This window comes from Gorilla gorilla, chromosome 7, assembly GCF_029281585.2.
Source record: "Gorilla gorilla gorilla isolate KB3781 chromosome 7, NHGRI_mGorGor1-v2.1_pri, whole genome shotgun sequence".
Taxonomy (NCBI): Eukaryota; Metazoa; Chordata; class Mammalia; order Primates; family Hominidae; genus Gorilla; species Gorilla gorilla.
The window spans coordinates 108,871,061-108,894,150 of NC_073231.2; the positions used below are offsets into that span (position 1 = coordinate 108,871,061).

A 23,090-nucleotide genomic window follows, 5' to 3' on the forward strand; every position below is an offset into this window, starting at 1 on the left:
AACAAATGGCCACTAATTTTGACAATTTGTTTCCTTGCAGCTGAGAGAAAAAGGGAAATATGTTTAGCAATATGGATTCCATTTTCCGATGAATAAAGACATACATATTCATCTGCAAAGATAAATTTTGTTTGAAACTAAACTTAAATTGTTCTTAAATTTCAAGGATAATTTTTTTTTTTTTTTTTGAGATGAAGTCTTGGTCTGTCACCCAGGCTAGGGTGCAGTGGCTCCATCTTGGCTCACTGCAACCTCTGCCTCCAGGGTTCAAGTGATTCTCTTGCCTCAGCCTCCTGAGTAGCTGGGATTACAGGCGCATGCCACCATGCCTGGCTAATTTTTTTGTATTTTTAGTAAAGACATGGTTTTGTCATGTTGGGCAGGCAGATCTTGAACTCTTGATCTCAGGTGATCTGCCTGCCTCAGCCTCCCAAAGTGCTGGAATTACAGGTATGAGCCACTGTGCCTGGCTTCAAGGAGAAATTTTTTTACCTGACTTGTGTAAGTGACAAGTTGAGAGTGGACATAGTTTAAAAATGGAAAAAACAGATTTTGCAAAATACTTATGATGTTAACTGTCATAGGAAGTTGTTACATTCCTCCTTAGGTACTTAAGTAGCTTGTCTTTCCTGTTAGGCTCTTTACTTAGAGTTAGTTTGCTTTGATGAGGGGTAGAAGAACTGAGGCCATGGCTTTGCCTGAAGTACAGATAGGTTCTTTATCAAACCCTCTTTTTTATATTTTTGACTTTATTCACCCTTGACATAAAAGACAAAGGCTTGCTTAGGAACCTGCAACTCTACCAATTTTTAATTTTTACTGTAAAATAAGGGTTTTCTGGAAGACTAAAAAACACTTTTAAAAAACATGATTTTTTTTGCGTTTGTTTTATCTCTAAATCAGACTTTTTGATTGGTTCCATCATTGTTGTATTTGAATTTGAATTTTATTTATTAATTCAACAGGCATTTATTAAGTCCCTGCTATTGCCAGGAATTTAGTGTATTCTGGCTCTCAGGGTTTCACAGAGAAGAAGATATGATTCTAGCTCTTCAGGATTTCTCAGTAAGGTGGAGAGGAAAATATGTTATAAAAATGAGGGAGAATACGATGAGTGCATAGTAGGGGCATTTATAAAGTATAAGTAAGCAAAGGATATTTCTCATCTGGGATATGGGGGAGAGTCTTGGGAGGTAGGATGGGGTGGGGCAGCAGCTAATACAATCACCCCCAGGAAGGGCAGCCGCATGGAAAGGGGAAGGTCTAGGTACATTATTTTATTCATACTTTCCAACAGCTGGGTGAAGAGATGTGTCGTATTCCCACTTTACAGATGAGGAAACTAGTAAGGGGGTAGAGTCAGAGTTTTAACTGTTGCAGGACTCCAAAGTTTGTGTTCCTTCCTCCATGATCTGGCAGGTCCATCGAATCTCTAGTATCTGATCTCTAGTCTCAAAGTGTACTTTGAATCTCGAATTTTGTGTGTGTGTCCTTTCATTTGGAGGAATCGTTGTTCCTTCTAGAAGGTAGGATAGTTTTGGATGCTGGGTGATGCTACTTTAGAAATTGTGATGATCCTGGACGAAGGGAACAAGGAAAGGAAGCTTGGATCCCTTTATCAGAATTCACTGGACCAACAGGGTGCTCTGAGCCTGGAACCAAACATAGGGTGAAGGTGTTGAAGCTTACATGTGGATTTCTCTTCAAATAGGAGAGCCCAGGTGCACCAGAGCACAGAACATTCTTTTCTCCTAGTGTGACACAATAGAGAGAACATGGCCTTTAGAGTCAAACACAACTAAATTTGAACCCCATCTGCCAGTCGTGCAGCCTTGGGTAAACTACTAACCTCTCTGTGTATTACTGCCTATCTCATGGGTTGTAGTGAGAATGGAATAAAATGATGTATGAGAAGTGAAAAGCACAACATCAGACTTAGAAGGCACCTTTTCCTTCCTTTCCTCCTCATCTTCCAACACCTAGGCTCTAGGGAGGTCTCAGTTAAAAGCTAGAATTATGAGCACAGTGGCTCACACTTGTAATCTCAACACTTTGGGAGGCTAAGGCAGGAGGATTGCTTGAGGCTGGGAGTTTGAGACCAACCTGAACAACATATCGAGACTCCATCTCTACAAAAAATAAATTTTTTAAAAGCTAAATTAGAGAACTTCTATAATATTTTTAGACTGTAGTTTTGATCAGAATTTATCATGACATTATTTCCTGTGATCCTAATAAAAGCTCAGTGAAGTAGATAGGGCAGATATTATTTATAGATGAGAAATGGGGTCCTCTTTCCTATTCCTTGAAATCCTTTGGAAGCCTGTTAGAAGAAAAGATTTTCTGGAACTCTAAGTAGTATGATAGTGACATCTACTGTAATAGCTCATATTATTACAATCTTTGAGGAAGCTGCAGTTTAGATAATTTAGCACAATCATCAGGAAGAATTTAACAGTTGATTTTATTACCTGCCATTTTGGGGGGAGAGGAGGTATAAAAATGTATCCTTTGATATACTAACAGAAAACCACTTGCATAAAATTATTATAATAAAATCTCAATTTTCCATAAACCATGATCGCTTAGAAGATCTAGATTACAAAAAGAGGTTTAAAGATGCTATTAGATTTTCTAATAACTGAAAATGTTAAAGTTCAAGATAGTTTGTGCTAAAAAAGCTAGATTCGCTAAGTGCAAGAGTATTAACTGGAAGCAACCGGCGATAGGTGGTGATGCGATCCAGGTGTTGTGAAGAACAGAGACAGGATGACAAGAAGGCAGGATATAGGTCCACGAGATTTCAGCAGGGATTTATTTTTAAAAGCAACTTCTTGAGATAGGTTCTGGAGTTAGTACAGGTGTAGCCTGAACTCCCACACTTGCAACATTATGCAGTTAGATTGTTGGACATATTCACCCCCGAAATACTTTTTTAAATTTATTTTTTAAAAATAAAAATAATTAAAAAAAGAGAGAGACAGGGTCTCGCTATGTTGACCAGGCTGATCTTGAACTCCAGAGCTCAAGTGATCCTCCTGCCTCAGGATCCAAAAATACTTTTAAAATAAATCCCAAACTCTAAAAGCATTGTCTGCAATGTATTATACTTGGTCATAAGAAGATATAAACAAACTAGTAAGCATTTCTACTAGGTGTAAAACAGAAAGGTTGTACTTTGAGGATTAATTTGGTATCTAGATTATTCTCTGAATATCCATTTTAAAGTTCACTAAAATTTTATTTTTAACAAATTTGCCATGCAATGTTATGTTTTAACTTGTAAATTAAATACATTCTCATAAAAATTTTAAAAATATTTAGTTTTGAAGTATTTCAGATATACAGAAAAATGTTAAATATTGCCAATTACGTCATCCATGCAGATTTAGCAAGTATGAATATTTTGCTCTATTTGCCTGATTTTTTAAATGAAATCTTACATACAAAACTAAAGCTCCTTTTTCCTATGCATATTTTAGTATTTTCTGTAAGTATATATAACTCTGAACACTATATACTATTGTGTGTTTTTCAGTTGTGGAAATAGAAACTCTTACTCTGCTGGCAGGAACTTAAGTTGGTAGGGGCTTTGGAGAACAATTTGGCAATACCCAAAAGAGTTGGCAGTGGTCTGTGTCAGTTGTCTCATGCTGCACAACAAACTGCCCCAAACTTAGTGGCTTAAAACAGTGATTTCTTATTTCTCCTAATTCTGTGAGTTGCTGGGGTAGTCCCTCTGCTTGTTTTGCCTGGACTCATTGATGCAGCTGCATTCAGCTGGGAGATTGGCGGGGCTGGAGGGCTCAAAATGGCCTCAGTCACATGTCTGGTGGTTCATGCTGGTTGTTGGTTCTCTACATGTGGCCTTATCACTTGCAATAGACTTCCTTATGTGGTAGTCTGAGGGCAGTGGTCCAAGACGCAAGGCCTCTTGAGGTCTGAGCCCTGAACTCGCATAGTGTGGCTTCCATGCGTTTTGTTGGTCAAACCAAGTCACAAGGCCAGCTCCACCTTTTGATGGAAGGAGTGGCAAAGTCACACTGCATAGGAGCATGGAAAGACATCTCGCCTCCATCTTTGAAGACATATCCTGTAATTCAGCTATTTTACTTTTATCTATCCCAGAAAAAATCTTTCACAGATAGAGAGAGATGTACACATTGTTCACAGCAGAATTGTTTATAATAGCAAAAAAGTAAAAACAATTTAAGTCATTCCAGGAAGAAGCAGATAATAAATTTTAGTTTATTCATATAATGGAATACCATATATCAATTAACATTAATGATCACTGGATAATTCTAAAAATAGGTTGAATGAAAAAATCAGGTTGGAAAAGAATATGATAGTATAATAGCCTTAAAGTTCAATATTTGAAGTTTCTTGGGTAGGCTAATGAAGATTTTGCTTTTGCTTCTGTTTTGAAATCAAAACTTATCTTTGGATGGCCTCATTAGAGCATGGTGCTCATGAGTAGCTTCCATCCTTGGATGGCCAGTTAAGCTGTGCTGTTCTCTGACCAGACGGGCTGTCACTAAAAAGCTTGTGTTTAGCTTGTTGGCCATTTGAGAAAGTGTAGCTCTTTCATTTGAGAAGGTGTAGGTAGAGCTGATAAAGGTTTAACTTCATCAGTAATGTTAGAAAAGTCCACATACAGTACAGTTTCTTTTTTAAAATTTTTTTTCTAGAATATAGTTTCTTAACACATTCATTTAATTCCACCGTCTACATCTGTACCAGGTTTAACCTCCATTTCTTATCTGTAAATGGGAAGCATGATATTTACCTCGTAGAGGTGTTGGGAAGATGAATTGAGATAATAATGCATTTAGAGCAGTACCTTTTATATGGTAGATCCTCTATAAACAGTAGTTAGAAAAATTAACAAGTATATAGGATGGCATCTATGTTAAATTCACTTTCAATGGTATTGTAGTGAGTAGGTAGCATTGATTACCTACTCATAGGTACTTTAAGTAGGTACTTTAATTAAATTTTAGGACTACTGTAATTATGAAAGTCCATTATTAACTATAATACTTTACATTTTAAAGGAAATTTACATTTATAAACTCTTCACATTAATTATCTGATTTTGTTCTCAGAACAACTTTGTAAGATAGTTATATTCAATTTAGAGACATTGAATATTAGTTTCAGGAGAGGTTAAATAAGCAGTGTTAGCAGAAAGCTTATGTTGGTTCTCATGAAGGCAGATTAAAATGGAAATAATGATACCATAATACTTTGATTTTTATCATTTGTGTTTATGTGCTTTACCTACCTAGATTCTGAATAGATTTGTCTCTGTACTTTTTTCCCCCTTCTGTGTGTGTGGGAAGGGGAAGGAGGAGGAGGAGGAAAAGCGATTATAGAAGAGGGTTAGGTGAATCTTAATGGGACTCTTTGGAAAGGGAGATCTGCAGCCTGCCTCTCAGATCCAAAAATGTTATATTAACGCCATCCTCTCAGCTCCCTATATTTTAAAATAGCCAAGCAGATTGGCAAGATTTTTTTTTTCAGATTCGTAAGTGTTCGATGGCAACTAAGTCTATGCATCAAAGATTTGAGGAGATTTCTCTAGGTTGACTATGGATTAGAATTAACCACCAAATTTACTAGCCATGTAGGATTTGCTAAGCCAATGTGACAAATTTATTTGGTGACTTCTGTTTATAAATGCATTGATTCAATTAAATTCTTTCTCCAAGATAAAAGTTATGCTTTTTTTTTTTCTTTTTTTAAATTTCCTATTTTGGTTGTATGCTTTAAAAGTTTGAGATAGGTTGGGTGTGGTGGATCACTTGAGGCCAGGAGTTCAAGACCAGCCTGGCTAACATGGCAAAAACCTGTCTCTACTAAAAATACAAAAATTGGCTGGATGTGATGGTGCATGGCTGTAATCCCAGCTACTCAGGAGGCTGAGGCACAAAAATCGCTTGAACCCGGGAGGCGGAGGTTGCAGTGAGCTGAGATTGTGCCACTGTACTCCAGCCTGGGCAACAGAGTGAGACACTGTCTCAAAAAAAAAAAAAAAAAAAAAGTTTAAGATAAACCTATAAATTTGTAACTCTCCAGCTTTGTTGGTTGAAGGAAACTATTGGTGGCTGGTATTTTGGGTAATCTCACTTCTTGGCTAACTCCTGTTAAGGATGTTTTATAATGAAAAAAAGTAGGTACTTCACATATTAGGTTTTTATCACCTCACTTTCCTAGTATCATAAATAAATCGTTTTTCACCGTTTGTATAGATTTACTTCGAGGTAGGTAAATTTCACTTTGCTTGAGATCCTATGCCAACATTAGATTAGTTTTGAAACAGGTTATATGTTATAACTTCTCCTATGATTCTGAAACACTTTAGAAACAAATGATTTTAAATGTATTTTTTTGTTTGTTTTACATTTCAGAATCTCTCTTGATTTTTGAGGAAATACCTAGTAACAAACATGACTGAGTTCTGGCTTATATCTGCTCCTGGGGAGAAAACCTGTCAGCAAACATGGGAGAAATTGCATGCGGCAACTTCAAAGAACAATAATCTTGCTGTCACTTCCAAGTTCAATATTCCTGACTTAAAGGTAGCGCTGCACTGTGCAAAATTGCATATGAGTTCATCATCCAGGGGAGGGCCAGTTCTCTCGTTTAGTGGAAATGAGATACCCAGGTTCCTTCCAAAGAAAACCTCCTCTCCAGCCATTGGCATGATTTAAAATGTGTCTTCTTTGAAATTTTAGAAGTAAACTACCAAATTGAAATAATGTCTCTCTACTTAGGCTTTTTGTGCTCTTCTAAATTGCAATGAAAAATCTTATGAAAATGTTTGATGTGTTACATTCACAAATACGATTTTCAGAAATTAAAACTCTTAGTAATATATATTCTTAAATATCATAGTGAACTTTTTGTTAGTAAATTTATATTATGCTGATTCTTACATTGTAAATGTGTTACCATGGCACCTACTTAATCATACTTGGCAAATCTAACCCAGTTATTTAATCTAGTTAATCTATGTAAGATTCACTCTTATCAAAGATCAGTCATCTAGCAGCCTCAAAGTAAAGCAGGTGTCCAGTAATCAGTTGATGGAACATTTGTAAAGAATGGAAAAAGATCATGATACTGACATTTTGCTGGTTAACTGAATGAGGGAGTCGTAGGCAGCATTCATTTAAGAAATATTTAAAATGACTGATTCTTGCTGGGGCATCATGGCTCACACCTGTAAACCCAGCACTTTAGGAGGCTGAGGTGGGCGGATCACTTGAGGTCAGGAGTTTGAGACCAGCATGGCCAACATGGTGAAACCCAGTCTCTGCTAAAAATACAAAAATTAGCCAGGCATGTTGGTGGGCACCTGTAATCCCAGCTACTTGGGAGGCTGAGGCAAGACAATCGCTTGAATCTAGGAGGTGGAGGTTGCAGTGAGCCAAGATCATACCACTGCACTCCAGCCTGGGAGACAGAGCGAGACTCCATCTCAAAAATATAAATAATAAATGCAATAAAATGACCGATTTTTAATATTTTTGGAGTTACGGATACCTTTGAGACAAGATGTTTCCTCCAAAACGTACTCACTTTTGCACAGTTTTGCATGCAAATTTAATTACAGACCCTCTAGCGCACATCCGTGGACCTCCTACTTAAGAGCCTGTGTTGTAAACTAAGATTTCAAATGATCCAGTGTCATTGAATAGTACAAGCACAGACCTGTCTTTGAGGAGTCTTCAAGTCTTAAGTGGTGCTTATAACCATGAATTAAAGGATTATCTTGTACATATAAATAGCTTTGAAATGTCTGGCAAACATCTTTTAACTGTACTTACACATTATGAAATAAAATAGGGAGAATTTAAGATTTGTGAGAACTTTAGGTCAAGATGAATCATCTTGCTTTTTTTTAAAAAAGCATGCCACCTAAATAACAATATATTTTCCTTTTAGGTTGGCACGTTGGATGTCTTGGTTGGCTTGTCAGATGAACTGGCTAAACTGGATGCATTTGTAGAAGGGTAATGTACTTATATGCATGGAGTAGAGCAAAATGGGAGACACTATTATCAGGCTTCATGGACATTGGGTTTATTATCACATGTATACTCTGCTTATTGGAATGGTTTTAGAAAATGACTTTTTTCCCTTCGTATATCAATTTTATGAAGGTACAATTTACATAAAATGCACCTGTTTGAAATATGAAAATGCTGATTCTCTTTTTACTATCTTTAATGGGATATAGTTTACATGCCATGCGTTTCACCTATTTCAGGTGTACAATTCAGTGATTCTTAGTGTATTCAGACTTGTGTAACCATTGCCACAATCAGTTTTAAATATTTCATCATCCTCTATTCCTGTTCCCATTAGCAGTCACTTACTGTCCCCACCACCCACAAATTGTTCTGCCACTATAGATTTGCTTGGTCTGGACATTTCTTGTAAATGGAATACAATACGTGGTCTTTTGTGACTGTCTTCTTTTGCTTAGCATAATGTTTTGAAGTTTATCCAAGCTGTTGCATGTATCAGTATTTCATTTCTTTTTATTACTAACTAATATTCCACTATATATGTATACATACATATCACATTAATCTGTTCATCAGTTGATGGGCGTTTATTTTGTTTCCACTTTTTGGCTTATAAGAATAATGCTGCTGTGCATATTTGTGTAGAAGTTTGTGTTCTTAAATGTTTTCATTTTTCTTGGGTATGTACCTAAGAGTGGAATTTCTGGGTCATATGGTAACTCTATGCTTTGCTTTTTGAGGAACTGACAAACTGTTTCCCAGAGTGGCTGTACCGTGTAATATTCCCGCCGGCAGTGTATGAAGATTCTCATTTCTCTACATCCTTGCCAGCACTTGTTATTATTTTTATTATTTGTCTTTTTGATTATAGCCATCCCAGGGGGTATGAGATAATATCTTTGTTTTTTTTTGAGACGGAGTCTCGCTCTGTCGTCCAGGCTGGAGTGCAGTGGCACGATCTCGGCTCACTGCAACCTCCACCTCCTAGGTTCAAGCAATTCTCCTCCCTCAGCCTCCTGAGTAGCTGGGATTACAGGCACCCGCCACCACGCCCAGCTAATTTTTTTTTTTGTATTTTTAGTAGAGACGGGGTTTCACCATGTTGGTCAGGCTGATCTCAAACCCCTGACCTCATGATCCACCCACCTTGGCCTCCCAAAGTGCTGGGATTACAGGCATGAGCCACCGCGCCTGGCTGATAATATCTCATTTTTAAAAATTTGCGTTTCCCTGTTGGCTGATGTGATGTGATGTGTTGAGTATCTTTTCATGTGTTTTTTTGCCATTTGTTTTTCTTCCTTGGAGAAATGTCTATTCAGATCCTTTGCCCATTTTTAATTGGCTAGCCTTTTTATTATTGAATTGTAGAAGTTCTTTATACAGAATATGCAAGATATAAATCCCTTATCAGATATAACTTGCAAATATTTTCTCCTCTTCTGTGAGTTGTCTTCATTTTCTTTTTTTCTTCTTGAGACAGAGTCTCGCTCTGTTGCCCAGGCTGGAATGCAGTGGCCAGATGTCGGCTCACTGCAGCCTCCGCCTCCTGGGTTCAAATGATTCTCCTGCCTCAGCCTCCCGAGTAGCTGAGATGACAGGTCCCTGCCACAATGCGCAGCTAGTTTTTTTATTTTTAATAGAGATGGGGTTTCACCATGTTGGACAGGCTGGTCTTGAACTCCTGACATGATGCACGTACCTCAGCCTCCCAAAGTGCTGGGATTACAGGCGTGAGCCACCGTGCCTGGCCATGTCTTCGTTTTCTTGATTGTATCTGTGAAGCACAAAAGTTTTAAATTTTGATGAAGTCCAATTTATTTTTTTCTTTTGTTGCTTGTGTTTTTGGCATCATATCTAAGACACCATTGTCTAATCCAGGGTTGTACTGTTTTATGTCTATGTTTTCTTCTAAGAGATTTATAGTTTTAGCTTTCACAGTGAGGTCTTTGATTCATTTTAAGTTTTATTTATGTTGTGAGGTAAGGGTCCAACTTGATTCTTTTGGATGTGAATATCTGGTTGTCCCAGCACCATTTGTTGAAAAGACTGTTTTTTCCCCTTTGAATTGTCCTGGCACCCTTACTGAAAATCAATTGAACATAAATATGAGGGTTTATTTCTGGACTCTCAGTTCTGTTTCACTGATCTATGTTTCTCTCCTATGCCAGTACCACATTGTCTTGATTATTGTAACTTTGTAGTAAGTTTTAAAATCAGAAAGTGTGAGTTCTCCAACTTTTTTTTTTTTTTTCCAAGATTGGCCATTCTGGGTTCTTTGTCTTTTTGTATGAATTTTAGGATCACAGTGTCAAATTTCTGCGAATAAGTCAGCTGGAATTTTGATGAGGATAGTGTTGAATCTATGTATCAGCTGGGGAGTAGTATCATCCTAATATTATTGTCTTTATCCATGAACATCGGATGTTACTCCATTTATTTGAAGATGGTTATGCTTTTGTCTTCAAAATTCAGTTGGAAGAGTTTTTCTAAATTGTAGTTTTTATTACTTTTGAAATTCAGGTACATGTGTATTTGAGCTGAAAATGGTTATAGGCTCTTTGATAACTGCATTTTGATTAGTTGGCAGAATCAGTCTACAGTTCCTTCAACTCTGGGGATACAAAAATTTTATTTTAGAGTTTAGGTACACAGGTGTAATTTGTAAAGTACAGAATTTGGAGACTCTCAGAAATGTACATTTGATTGAAGCTTTAAGGGAATAATAGGCTTGGATAGAAGGGAATTTTTTTCTTGAAATCTATCCAGAAGATTTTCTCATTTCTGCTGTTAATATGCTTTTCTGAATTGATAGAACCACCTCAAAGCGATGCTGTGGCAATAGAGACTGAGGTCAGGGTTACAGAGAGAGAGAGATCTTTTAATATAACACCATGTAGTGAGGAAGTAAACAGATCTAAGGATGTATTGATGTTCTTTAATATTGGAGTCAAGAAGGCCACTTAGCAGTTTCACAGTAGGTTAGTTAAGAGATAGTAAAAGCTCAGTTGGGACCAGACACTTGGCTCTTAGAATGGAAAGAGAAGATGAAAGGAAAAGCAACTTTTAGGATTATAATTCCATATATTCATATAGAGCAAATGATTATTATGAATTATTATAAATATAGTGAAAATAATTATGATATACTCAAAGCACTAACTGATGGAAAGAATAGTCTCTTGGTTCCTTGCTTATACATTTTTAATTAAGAAAAAAATGGGCCGGGCACAGTGGCTCACGCCTGTAATCCCAGCACTTTGGGAGGCCAAGGTGGGCGGATCACGAGGTCAGGAAATCGAGACCATCCTGGCTAACACGATGAAACCCTGTCTCTACTAAAAATACAAAAAATTATCCAGGTGTGGTGGTGGGCGCCTGTTGTCCCAGCTACTCAGGAGGCTGAGGCAGGAGAATGGTGTGAACTCAGGAGGCGGAGCTTGCAGTGAGCCGAGGTAGCGCCACTGCACTCCAGCCTGGGTGACAGAGCGTGACTCCGTCTCAAAAAAAAAAAAAGAAAAGAAAAAAATGTGAGGGAACTTTTTTTTTTAGTTGTCATCCCTGGATTGAGTCTTCCCTGAGGTCTCATCTACCTTATTACAGTTACAAGTTATGACAACCAAAGAGACACTGAGAAAGGAGGTCCCTGAGAATATAATTATTAACATTTATTTGTACCCTTATTAGTCACCTTGATGGCTTTATAGTTCTTTATCTTTAAATGGTTAATGGGATGTCCTGAATGTAATTTAAAGTTTGCTCAGATTTTAAATTTTATTTATTTATTTTTTAGAGACAGGGTCTTGGTGTCACCCAGGCTAGAGTGCAGTGGTGCAATCATAGCTCATTGCATCCTGGAACTCCTGGGCTCAAGCAGTCCTTTTACCTCAGTTTCCTGAGTAGCTAGGACTATAGGCTTGCACCACCACACCCAGCTAATTTTTTTATTTTTATTTTTGTGGACATGGGGTCTTGCTATGTTGCCCAGGCTGGTCTCAAACTCTTGGCCTCAAGCGATCCTCCCACCTCAGCCTCCCAAAGTGCTGAGATTTCAGGCATGAGTCACTGTGCCTAGCCAGCTCAGATTTTTTAGGGAAGGAATCTGAAAAGTATTAAGGACAAATGTAGTTAGTTTGGTGAGTAGAATTTAAAGTTACCTATGCAGTGTGTCAGCGGTTCTTTTCTTCATAGTTTGAAAAGCACATCTTCTTCGGTCCTCCTGAATGATAAGAGGAATTTAAAAATCATGTCGTTGTTAGACTTTGGTAGTATTGACAGATGATAGCTTAATGACTTAAATGCTCCAAGTGTTAAAGGCCAAATATCGTAGAATATGGTATATGTGGTAAATCATAGTTTGTACTTTCTTAAAAATGTAGTCATTAGAGCAGATATTTTTGAGGTGACATTGTGTACATTGACACAGATCCTCTTGTAAATAGGCATACGGAGATCTTGAAGTTCTGGGTTATGCAACGTTACGTTTATAAATTTGACACCAGATGATTCTACACTCTGAAGTACTTCTATGGGTAAACATGCAACATTTTAGAATGTTCATAGCAAATGGTTCTGTTTACAAAATGCTTGCCAAATTTTATGAGAATGATTTGTCCCTTTTGAAGGAATGGGTGAATTTTGGAGACATAGGCAAGTATGTGTATAAACCTCAAGTTAAACATGTTGAAGATTTAGGACTTACATCATTATTTCTGAAATTGTTCTGATTTTTAGGTTTGAGACCACTCAGCATAGGATTGTCATTTAAATTTAGCTCTTCTGTCACCTTTCCTGGCTCATATTGGCTCTTGTTTAAACTGTTAACAAGCCAGGCTTGTGGCTCACACCTGTAATCCCTCCTGGTTGAGGGGCCAAGGCAAGAGGATCGCTTGAGCCCAGATGTTCAAAGCTGCAATGCACTGTGATTGCACCACTGCATTCCAACATGGGCAGTAGAGTGAGACTCTCTCTTAAAAAAAAAAAAAATGCACACACACACACATTTTTTTTTTAAGGAAAAAAAACCATTACAGGAATTTCTTAATTTGTCTTCCAGTTTCCCCTCCTAGCTGTTGAGCATGTAGTCATCAGAATACTTGTCCTGAGCCCTGTTTCGACTGTGTTATGTCCCTGTCTAGAGTGTGGCTTCAGAGGCTGTGTATCTGCAATCTGGCATCCCACTTTCCTAGCCTAAGCTCCCCTACTTCTTGGTCTGCTGCTCCCATCAGTCTGGACTTCTCACCATTCTCTGGATGCCTACTGCTTTTCCACCTCTTATCATGACTCATAATATGCCCCATGGCAACGATATGCTTTCTTCCCATGTAATCATCCTTGTAAAACCATTTCTGTCCTTCATCGCCCTACTCATGAGCCTTTGGGCTTTCTTGATTGGGTAGCTGCTAGTGATCCCTTTTTCCTTTCTCTCTCTCTGTCTGCAACCTGGCAATCTCAGCTGGCACTGACCTCAGATTGCTTTGTATTTAGTAATTTATATATTTTTGGATCTTTCCAATGAGATTTTAAGCAATGTGTGAAGGTAGTGATTTTGTCTTGTATGATTTTGAATCCCACCCGGGGCCTAGAGGCAGACATGGAATAAGGAAGAGAACGCTGGACTCCAAAGTCAGGACAACATGTTTCTAGTCACAGATCTGCCGTTAACTGGTCTAGTGACTTTGAATAAGCCACTTATTCTTTTATACCTCAGTGTCTTATAAATGAAAGAATTGACAAGGTCATATGTAGGTGGCTTGGTTTAGGTTGGTGCAAAAGTAATGGAGTTTTTGCCATTTTTTTTTCCCCTAAAGTAATGGCCAGAACCACAGTTACTTTTGCACCAACCTAATAGTTTTGGCATTATGGCTTCCTCTATAGCATAGCTCCTTGTAAATAGTAGATGCTCAATAAACAGTTAATGAATTAATAATGTAGGACTTAGTTTTTCATCATGACTGTTGCTTACGTTGTCTTGCCTGTCAGGTCCCTTTCTTCCTAAGGGAAAGCACAGTGTCTTGCATGTCATAGGAACATAGTGAATGCTAGTTCTCAGCCTCCTCCTTTGTTCTCAGTCCTTGAATTTTCTAGTTTCTTGGCATATAAATATATGGCTATTTACAGACTCTTTCTCACTAGCTTCCCATGACTTTCTTTCTAGACTAGGAGACACATTGCATGTAGTCTCCTTAAAACCCTACAGTTACTCTGTTGATTTTTGCATGTAACAAAGTCTTGGTCCATTTTATCCTTAAAACATTATAAGGTAAGATCCATTTATTGTGTATTATATGGATAGGTATAATGGGAACATATAGTGAAATTCGTGTCTTTATGTAGTATGTTCATCGTATAGAATGGAATTTAGATATTTTTCCTGAGAAGGGTTGTTGATATTTTTTCCTCCCCAGAGTGGTTAAGAAAGTAGCTCAATACATGGCTGATGTATTGGAAGATAGCAAAGACAAAGTTCAAGAGAATCTGTTGGCTAATGGAGGTAAGCTAATGCTCATGATTGATCATTATTAACTCATACAAAGCAAATAACTAAGCTACAGAAACAAAAAGTAATGTAAAGAAGTCTACAGAAAAGGACACTAAATACAATAGAAAGCCATTAAAATACAATTATTATTACTGAATTTGGTGATACTTCCAGGTACATCCTGTTCCCTGAAACATAGTCTCATAGAAGACAGTCTTACATAATATATAATATAGCTTATAATATGATGCCAAGTCTCCTGCAAGAGCAGTATTGTAAAGGTTTGCCTTAGTTCTTTCCAGGTTCTATTTATTCACTCATTTACAAGTAAGTTTCCAAGTTGTATATCTCAGCATTGTTCCAGTTGAATACCTGCTGTCTTATGTAGGTTTTTGTATTTAATAGTATGTAACTGTTAAGGCTTTAGAACAGAAGTTATTAATTTTATTGCAGAATAGTGCCCCCTCAGTATGATTTTGGCATTTCTTTACTTAATACCCGTAAAATAGCCTACTGACTTCTCTGTAGCTAGAAGCCAGTATTTACATAGTCTATGTAGTAATGACTTTAGAAGGGTGATTCTGACCCCATTGTTGTCATTTGTACTTGTATTTCTTGTTTTCTTATGAAATGTCATTTTAGCATTATGCTTCATTTAAAATTAGCCCGTCTTTAGTGATATGTTTTTATAACAGGAAATAATGAGCTGGGCATGGTGGCTCATGCCTGTAATCCCAGCACATTGGGAGGCTGTGGCAGGAGGATCGCTTGAGTGCAGGAGTTCAAGACAAGCCTGGACAACATAGGGAGACCCTGTCTCTAAAAAACCCAAACAAAAAGAAAAAGAAAAAAGTTACCTGGATGTAGTGGCATATGCCTGTAGTCTCAGCTAGTCAGGAGGCTGAGGAGGGGGGATTGCTTGAGCCCAGGAATTCAAGGCTGCAGTGAGCTACGATTGTACCACTGTACTCTAGTCTGGGTGACAGAGCAAGACCCTGTCTCAAAAAAAAAAAAAAAAAAAAGAAGAAGAAGAAGGATATAACCCTTTATAACCTTTTCCTTTCATTCTCTACGGGATCACCTACTCTGATAAGGTTACTATATTTGAAATCCAGTGTTCCTGAAATCTCATTTCTTCTTGCAAATAATAGCCGCTCAATAAATTTTTAATCAGTTAAAAATGTAGTAACTTATTCTTGCTCTTTGTTATCAAGTAATTCTGATCTCATTGTTTGCTGTGTCTGTTAATTTGTGTTTTGAGAAACAACAGAAGGTATGTTAGATATTAATAAGTTAATTTGTGTTGCCTTTAACTGATCTTCTATGTATTTTATGAACTAGGGCAGTCGGTCTAGTAGGTGGAATGGTGGTTGACCAAGAGGGGCAGTGCATCTAGATAGAGTTGCTTTTGGAAATACCATCTGTGTTGTTGACTGACTGGTATTATGTAAGGAGATATTGAGAAGAGAAAGATATTTTTATATGAATTACTTCCGTCAGCGCTGCCATAATTACCATTTGGTTTCACCGTTCTTGATCCCGTTAGGGGTGAAGTCACTTTGATTACTAAACTTCCGAGGAATAAGTTGTTGAGTATTTTTTTAGCTCTACATGTTTTATTCTTTCCATTTGAAAGTGAAAGGGTCCATGTTTTGAAAATTGTTAAAATGTGGACTCCTGGAAACAATCATCACATGGTTTTAACAGACAGGTTTATTTTCAGTTTGTTTGGGTAAGTTATCAATGAAAGAACATACTTTTATGAAATTCTACTTATTGAGATAATTTGAAGTAGTTTCTTAATCTTTGTGTCTCCTATATATGAGGCATATTAGGAATATGTACATATTTCATTTTTAAAGTAATCAAATTAGAAGGAGCATCTTAATATGTATTAAAGTTTGAGTAAGGAGAAGAGATTACAAGGTAGAAATTTTGATTAATCCATGTTACTTAATATAGTTCACATTTAATCAGGTTTCTTCAGAAATGACATCTTTGCTGATTTCCTCAATGCCAATTTCAGCATTAAAATATATCGCTGTGTAAAAAACTGAGCAATTCTATTGTTTTTCTTCAGTAATTAATTTATTCCCTTATTTCAGTGGACTTGGTTACTTATATAACAAGGTTCCAGTGGGACATGGCCAAATATCCAATCAAGCAGTCCCTGAAAAATATTTCTGAAATAATTGCCAAGGTAAGATAATACTTGAGACAAGTAGGACACATTGATTTATAGTGGCTTTGCTTATTTTATAATTTCACTATGAAATACTTTTTAGGTTTTGATAAGGCAACTTAATTATATTTCACAGAAGAGATCCTTACTACAACTTTAGACATTAAAAGATGTTAAAAAGTATAATACTTTCATGTGTAGATTATCTAAGTTGAATACTTAGTTATGTAATTAACTTAAATATTACATCAACAGTGTTTAAGAAAGTGTGAAAATTCTGTATTTATACAAATTTTAAGGGTACCTGAGATTGTGTAGAATAGGAAATTGGAGTCTATTAAGATTTCTTAGTCATTCAGGTAGGTGATAGTAGTCACTGAAGTATGTTTATGTGCGTACAATACTTGTTCAAACATTAAACTCTATGAGTTCTCTGACCCCTTCCGACTATTTAGTTTTGATCCTCTGCCTGGAAAAATTCCCGTATTCGTGTGCCACATAATTTTATGTAGTTTCAGGGAGTACATGGACCTTGAAGCCGATGCATGAACCCACCAAGTTAAGAGCACCTTTTATATTGAGAAATCCTTGAACTTGAGAGGAAATCCTTGAATTGAGAGGAAAAAAAAGTCTGTTTTTCCCCCCAAGATCTGTTTGTGGAATAAAAGTCTTAACAGTAACTATAATGAGACAAATAGACAAGGACCTGTTAATTGTTTGCCAGCATTTGACGTGGCTGGGGCAAGAAGTGTAGTTTAAATTATTGGACAGACTTTCCTTGGCTCCCAGTAACTTTAGTTATGCAGTGTGCTGTATAGTTAAATGTAAATAAATAGACTATCAAAGATTTTAACTAAAGTCATCATGTAATTTGATGACTATAGTTTAAGAAACTATTATTTACATTACTTGATAATATAAAGTGGTGTTCTTACTATGACTGAGCCTTTTTTTCTGTATCCTTAAGGATTTGATCATCTGCTTCCTGATGCTGTTGTAGATAGGGAAGCAGGCTTAGAGAGGTGAAGTGACTTACCCTCGTGCTACACAGCTAATAATGCTAGAGCTATGTTAAAGTCAGTTCTTCGAATGTTGTTTACTTCACATTTTCTCCCCATGTAGTTAGTTTAGTATTCTTCTGAGAAAAACAGCTTTTGTAATATTTATGAATAAATTCAACTATAATTTTAATTTCATAGAAAAATACTCTGTGTAATAGTGATGTTTGCAGTAGTCAAAACTCTTCATGTAATTTAGTTTATTTTGGAAAATATCCTTCAGTCTTGTGAATTGAAGCCTTGTAAATAGTAATCTCCAAACCCAGTGGCCTAGATTCCATTTCCATGGTTTAAGAAGTAATATAATAATTAAAATACATGTGGACTAAAACATTATTTTTAGTAGAAAAGATTTATGTGGAAATTATATTTAAAATGAAGTTGGCTGTTTTTTAAATGACCTCCTAAAGTCGTGCTTTTAAAATAGTAGAATATTCTTACACTAGAAACTAGTGGGTTTTTTTGTAGAAGTTTTGTAGAAGTTTAGCTACTTTGATAGTATTAGTAGAGGCAAATTTAGGAAAAGTTTATCTATTTTTCTTCTTTTTCTTTTTCAAAGGGAGTAACTCAGATTGATAATGACCTGAAATCTCGCGCATCTGCATACAATAACCTGAAAGGAAATCTTCAGAATTTGGAACGAAAGAATGCGTAAGCAGATCAAGTATATTTGAGTATTAAGAACTGGGGAAGCATACTAGCATGCACCGAAGGAGATATTGTTGGGATTTAGTTAGTTTCAGTTTATGTTGTTCTGTAATCAAAATGGTATTTCTTTTACTTCATGGAGAAAAGCTCACTAAGGTAAGTTTATAGAATTCAGACTAGTCCAAACAGATGTGAGGCTGATTTATTATACTTGTTTTATAAATAATATTTGTGAACTGGGTCCTGGCTTATCCCTTTATCCATTTGATATTTCACTGAAAAATAGTCTAAAATTAATTGTTTTAAATGAAATCATAGTTTAACTGCATAGTAATTACCTATCGTTTAACTATAGAATAATCCTTTTATGATGTAATAGTTATTCTCTTATCTGTTTTCAGAATTTAGGTTTTTCACTCGTTAGGTTTTTTAAAATAGGACTGAATTGTTTTGGTTGATCCCCTTGTACTATGACCACTACAAGTGCAACTTTAAGCATGAAAGTATTCAAGTTGTGCCTTCATATCCTAGAGGGAAAGTTGGTTGGATACTGTGAGTGATACAAACAGGGCAAGACATATTTATTATAGGAAAGTGATTACTGGAAGACAAATGAAGACTGATTTGAAAGAGTTAATTATTGGGTTAGCTACCAAAATTGCCTGGTATCAAATGATACCCAAGGGAGGGAAGAACACCGAAGGTATTGTGCTTAGATGACATAGTTTCATAATTATATGATGGAATAGACTTTAATTGATATCTAATGAGTAGATAGCAGTTTTCCAGTCAAGATATTATATATGTAGGCAAGAGAAGAGCTGAGTTATAATAATTAAAGCAAACACAAAACACTACAGGCAAATTTTGATAGAAGATATTTCGTTGGTTGCAAGGGTAGGATATATTCAGCAAAATGGTGACTTCTTACAAAGTAAAAATGTTGACTAAGACCAATCCCTCTCAATGTATATATAGTATATGTGAAAATGATTAGCCTGCTGTTTCTTTACTTGTGTTACAGAAGCACGTAATTATCAGCCTAATGATTTGTTTTAATTCCTCAGAGGAAGTTTGCTAACTAGAAGTCTAGCAGAAATTGTGAAGAAGGATGACTTTGTTCTTGATTCAGAGTATCTCGTCACATTACTGGTAGTAGTTCCCAAGTAAGTCTTTCTATTATAAAAGGTTTTACTTGTTAAAATACAAGAAAAATGTTAGTATCTAGTATTGTAGTTTGAAGTTTTCCATAAAATCCAAGCGTAAAAGGAATATAACCTTGCCATTCATTCTGTCAATCAACATTTGCTCATGTGGCACATAAAGTAGAAATTAGATCATAACCTGGCAATGGAGACTTCAATTATAAATTGAGTTTCCAAATCAAATTTAGCAGCTTGGTAGAATTGACTCATTCAAACATAAGTAATGCTAAATTATTGATTGTTTAAAAAATACAGATTTTAGATTTCTCAAAATAGGAAGGTCTTTGCATTTTTTTCCTGAAAAAATCTTTATGACTGGTTAGGTTTAATTAAGCACTGTAAGAAGCAAAGAATGGATTAGATCAGAGATTAGCAATTTTTTTTCTATAAAGGGCTAGATAGTAAGTATTGTAGGCTTTGTAAACAATGTGATCTTTGTCACAACTACTCCACTGTGGCAACTTTGTGGTTATAGCTGAAGTAGCCATAGATGATATGTAGACAAATGAATGTGGCTGTTTCAATAAAACTTTATTTACAAAACAGGCTTGGCTATGGGCGTAGTTTGCCAACCCCTGGACTAGATAACCTTTGAAATCTCCTTAGGATTAGGCCTTCTGTGTTATTTAATATTTGATCATAGTTAATCTTGAATGAAATGAAATGAAACCTTTGGGTACTTGTAGGAAGACCTGGACTTTGTGTGTGTCTGTATAGCACTATTAATGGTTTCACTTTTGACTTACACTGAAGTCTTGCTATCAGGGAATGTTTGGGGGATCCAAACTCAGGTGGGAGATTTGGGTCTTTTTCAGAGTATCATTGTGTGAAGACTTCCTTGCTGTGCTCTGCATTTTTATCTGGTTCAGAGATTTGGAGTACTAGAAAATGATGCCTCCATGGAATTTACAGTGGCTACAGTATTATCTCATTTCTGCATTTTTTCCCCTTTATTGCAGTATGCTAGCTTTTGGATTTTTCTTTGCACAGGGAGAAGGCCTTAAATCTAAGGATTTCACTCCAGAAATTTTATTTTGTGTTCTAGTTACATAACTCCCGTCTGCTACACTGAAACACTGATTATTTATAACAAATTCTGTGTATCTGTGCTTTTATACTATGTAGGAAAATAACTTTTGCCCAGATAAAATATTTGACTCACTCAACGTTTATGTAAAACTTGGGTTCAAAACCAGAAATTTTTATAGTTTTCTGTACCTTGTAATTGAAACATAGGACCTAGGACATCTTACATGAGGAATTATTCTCTATCCTGGCCTGTACACACTATAATTCTTTGTTTTCAATCTCAAACATAGTTGTCTCTCCCCACACCCCTGGAAGCCAGTGGCCTCTAGAGAAGGTTGTTGCACAATGTTTTGTGGCAACATAGTTTACTCTCACTTCATTTACTTACTACCTCATGGTACTCTTGTGCTTTCCATAAATACAGTTTTTTTTCAGTCCTTCATAATGGCCACTGAGCAGGAATGATAGTGATTTCAGCATGACCATTTTTAAAAAATGAGGCACAATACATATGAACTATGCAGCTTGAAAATAATTTAGAATCTATACTGTGCTTTACTTCCTTTCCAAACATAGTTCTAGGATGTGCCTCTTTTGCAATAGTTACTGGAGGTAGGGTGGTGATCTGTATTTCCTGCATTACTCAGTGTATTTGAAATTCATTCTCAGTAGGAAACCCGAATTTTTTTTTGTTAAATAGAGTTGAAGTATACTTACTATAGCCAGATTTCCTATTTGTCTCATAATTTTTTCTCTTCCTGGATATGGCAGGAAATAGGACTTGTTTTTCTTTTCCAATGTGTATTGTACCTTTTCTGCAGGTTAAACCACAACGACTGGATTAAGCAGTATGAAACACTAGCCGAAATGGTAGTTCCAAGGTCTAGCAAGTAAGTAGAAGTCTTTGTAAAACCATTTGTTTCCTAGAATTCCTTTTAGAGTTTGGATGTTGGCTTAGGAAATACGTTTGCTGTCTTGCCTTTGTGATAAATTAACCTCATGAGTGAGTTCTATGAACTCTAGTTGTAATAATTTTAGACCTAGAAGGGACTTGGCACAGTCTGTTTGACAACCTTCTGTTTATAGACTTAGAAGTTTGAGGCCAGTGAGGTATTAATAGTTTGCCCAGGATCACACATCTCATTTGTGGCAGGGCTAGAACTAGAACCTAGGTCTCTGGTGTGGTACTTTTTCTGCCTCACTGTGCTGCCTTTTGAAAATTCTTTATTCATTATTGCATACCTACTGTGTGTCTATAATTCCTCATTTTACTTGGCAAAGGAAGTGTACCAGAATGGCTACTGGACTGCCGTGTTGATCTCCAGATGTTCACCATCACTTTGAGCTTAGATTTTACCTAATCTGTATGTTCCTTTTATTTAAAAAACAAACCTGTTTTTATTAAGCAGTTTTAAAATTTATAGATTTAACATGCATTGTCTAATTTGAAATTTACAACAAGTCTGTGAAGAAGTATGGACAGTTATCATTCTTATTCTCATGGAAGAAGAAGTTAAAATGCTTAAATAGTTGCCTGAGGCATATGGCTGTGTAAAGTGTCCAATGGCAGAGTTAGGGCTAGAACTCACATCTTTTAGCTCCAGGTCCTGTACCCTTTTAACACTATTCCATGTCATTTTTCTGTGTTCTGCCATTGCCACACCAGATATTCTTTGAGAAAATATAAATACAGTGTATCTCCACCCCCAAAGGATTCTTACAGATATATATGTGCTTCAAGGGGAGGCAGCAGGGTGGAAGATATAGGAGGCAGTAAAGAAGTGGAATTAGTAAGGTCAGGCCCATGAAATATTTTCTTTTCCAGTTTCATTGTGTCATGTGGGAAGTAGCTTAGTATGATGGAAAGAGTCCTGGACCCAGGGATCTGAGTTCTGTTGCTGGTTCTGTCACCAGTAGAGTCTGTCACTGGTAGGGTCCGTCACTGGTAGGGTTGTGACTTCGAGTTGTCCAGGTTCTTGGTGTTTTGAACAAAAAATTGGACAAAATGCCCAGCAAAGCAAAATAAGAATGAAGCAAAAAAGAACGAAAGCAGGGATTTATTAAAAACGAAAGAAAGTACACTCCACAGTGTAGGAGCAGACCTGAGCAGTGGCTCAAGGGCCTGGATACAGAATCTTCTTGGGTCCAAATAACTCCTACAAGTTTCCCATTGGCCACTTCATGCTCACCTCAAGTAAGTGACGTGGTAGCCTGCAGTCAGCCTCATTGGTTGCAGAAAGCAGCCAACCAGAGGCTGAAGTGAAGTTACAAAGGTCACACTCCTGTGCAAATATCTGATTGGTTGCAGAAAGCAACCAATCAGAGGCTAGGGTGAAGTTACAAAGTTATACTTCTATGCGAATGAAGACTCGGCCTCTCAATCAGTCTGATTTGTTGCAGACAGCCAATTTCCCATCTGCCATGCAGGAAAGGTCAAAAGGAGTAGCCTCT

The 23,090-nt window shown here is 36.6% G+C and overlaps 1 protein-coding gene across 2 annotated transcripts in view; it reads left to right on the forward strand.

Annotated features, from left to right (window-relative positions):
- The window catches only part of ATP6V1C1 (ATPase H+ transporting V1 subunit C1), a 48,440-nt gene that overhangs the window by 13,586 nt on the left and 11,764 nt on the right, over positions 1 to 23,090 (forward strand). For both annotated transcript variants that reach the window (XM_004047400.5, XM_055348788.1), the window contains exons 2-8: positions 6,414 to 6,584; positions 7,954 to 8,021; positions 14,444 to 14,529; positions 16,623 to 16,717; positions 18,317 to 18,408; positions 19,473 to 19,571; positions 21,461 to 21,529. In XM_004047400.5, coding sequence (XP_004047448.1) covers positions 6,453 to 6,584; positions 7,954 to 8,021; positions 14,444 to 14,529; positions 16,623 to 16,717; positions 18,317 to 18,408; positions 19,473 to 19,571; positions 21,461 to 21,529 — 641 coding nt within the window. In that variant the 5' untranslated portion in view covers positions 6,414 to 6,452. The remainder of the gene's footprint in view (positions 1 to 6,413; positions 6,585 to 7,953; positions 8,022 to 14,443; positions 14,530 to 16,622; positions 16,718 to 18,316; positions 18,409 to 19,472; positions 19,572 to 21,460; positions 21,530 to 23,090) is intronic.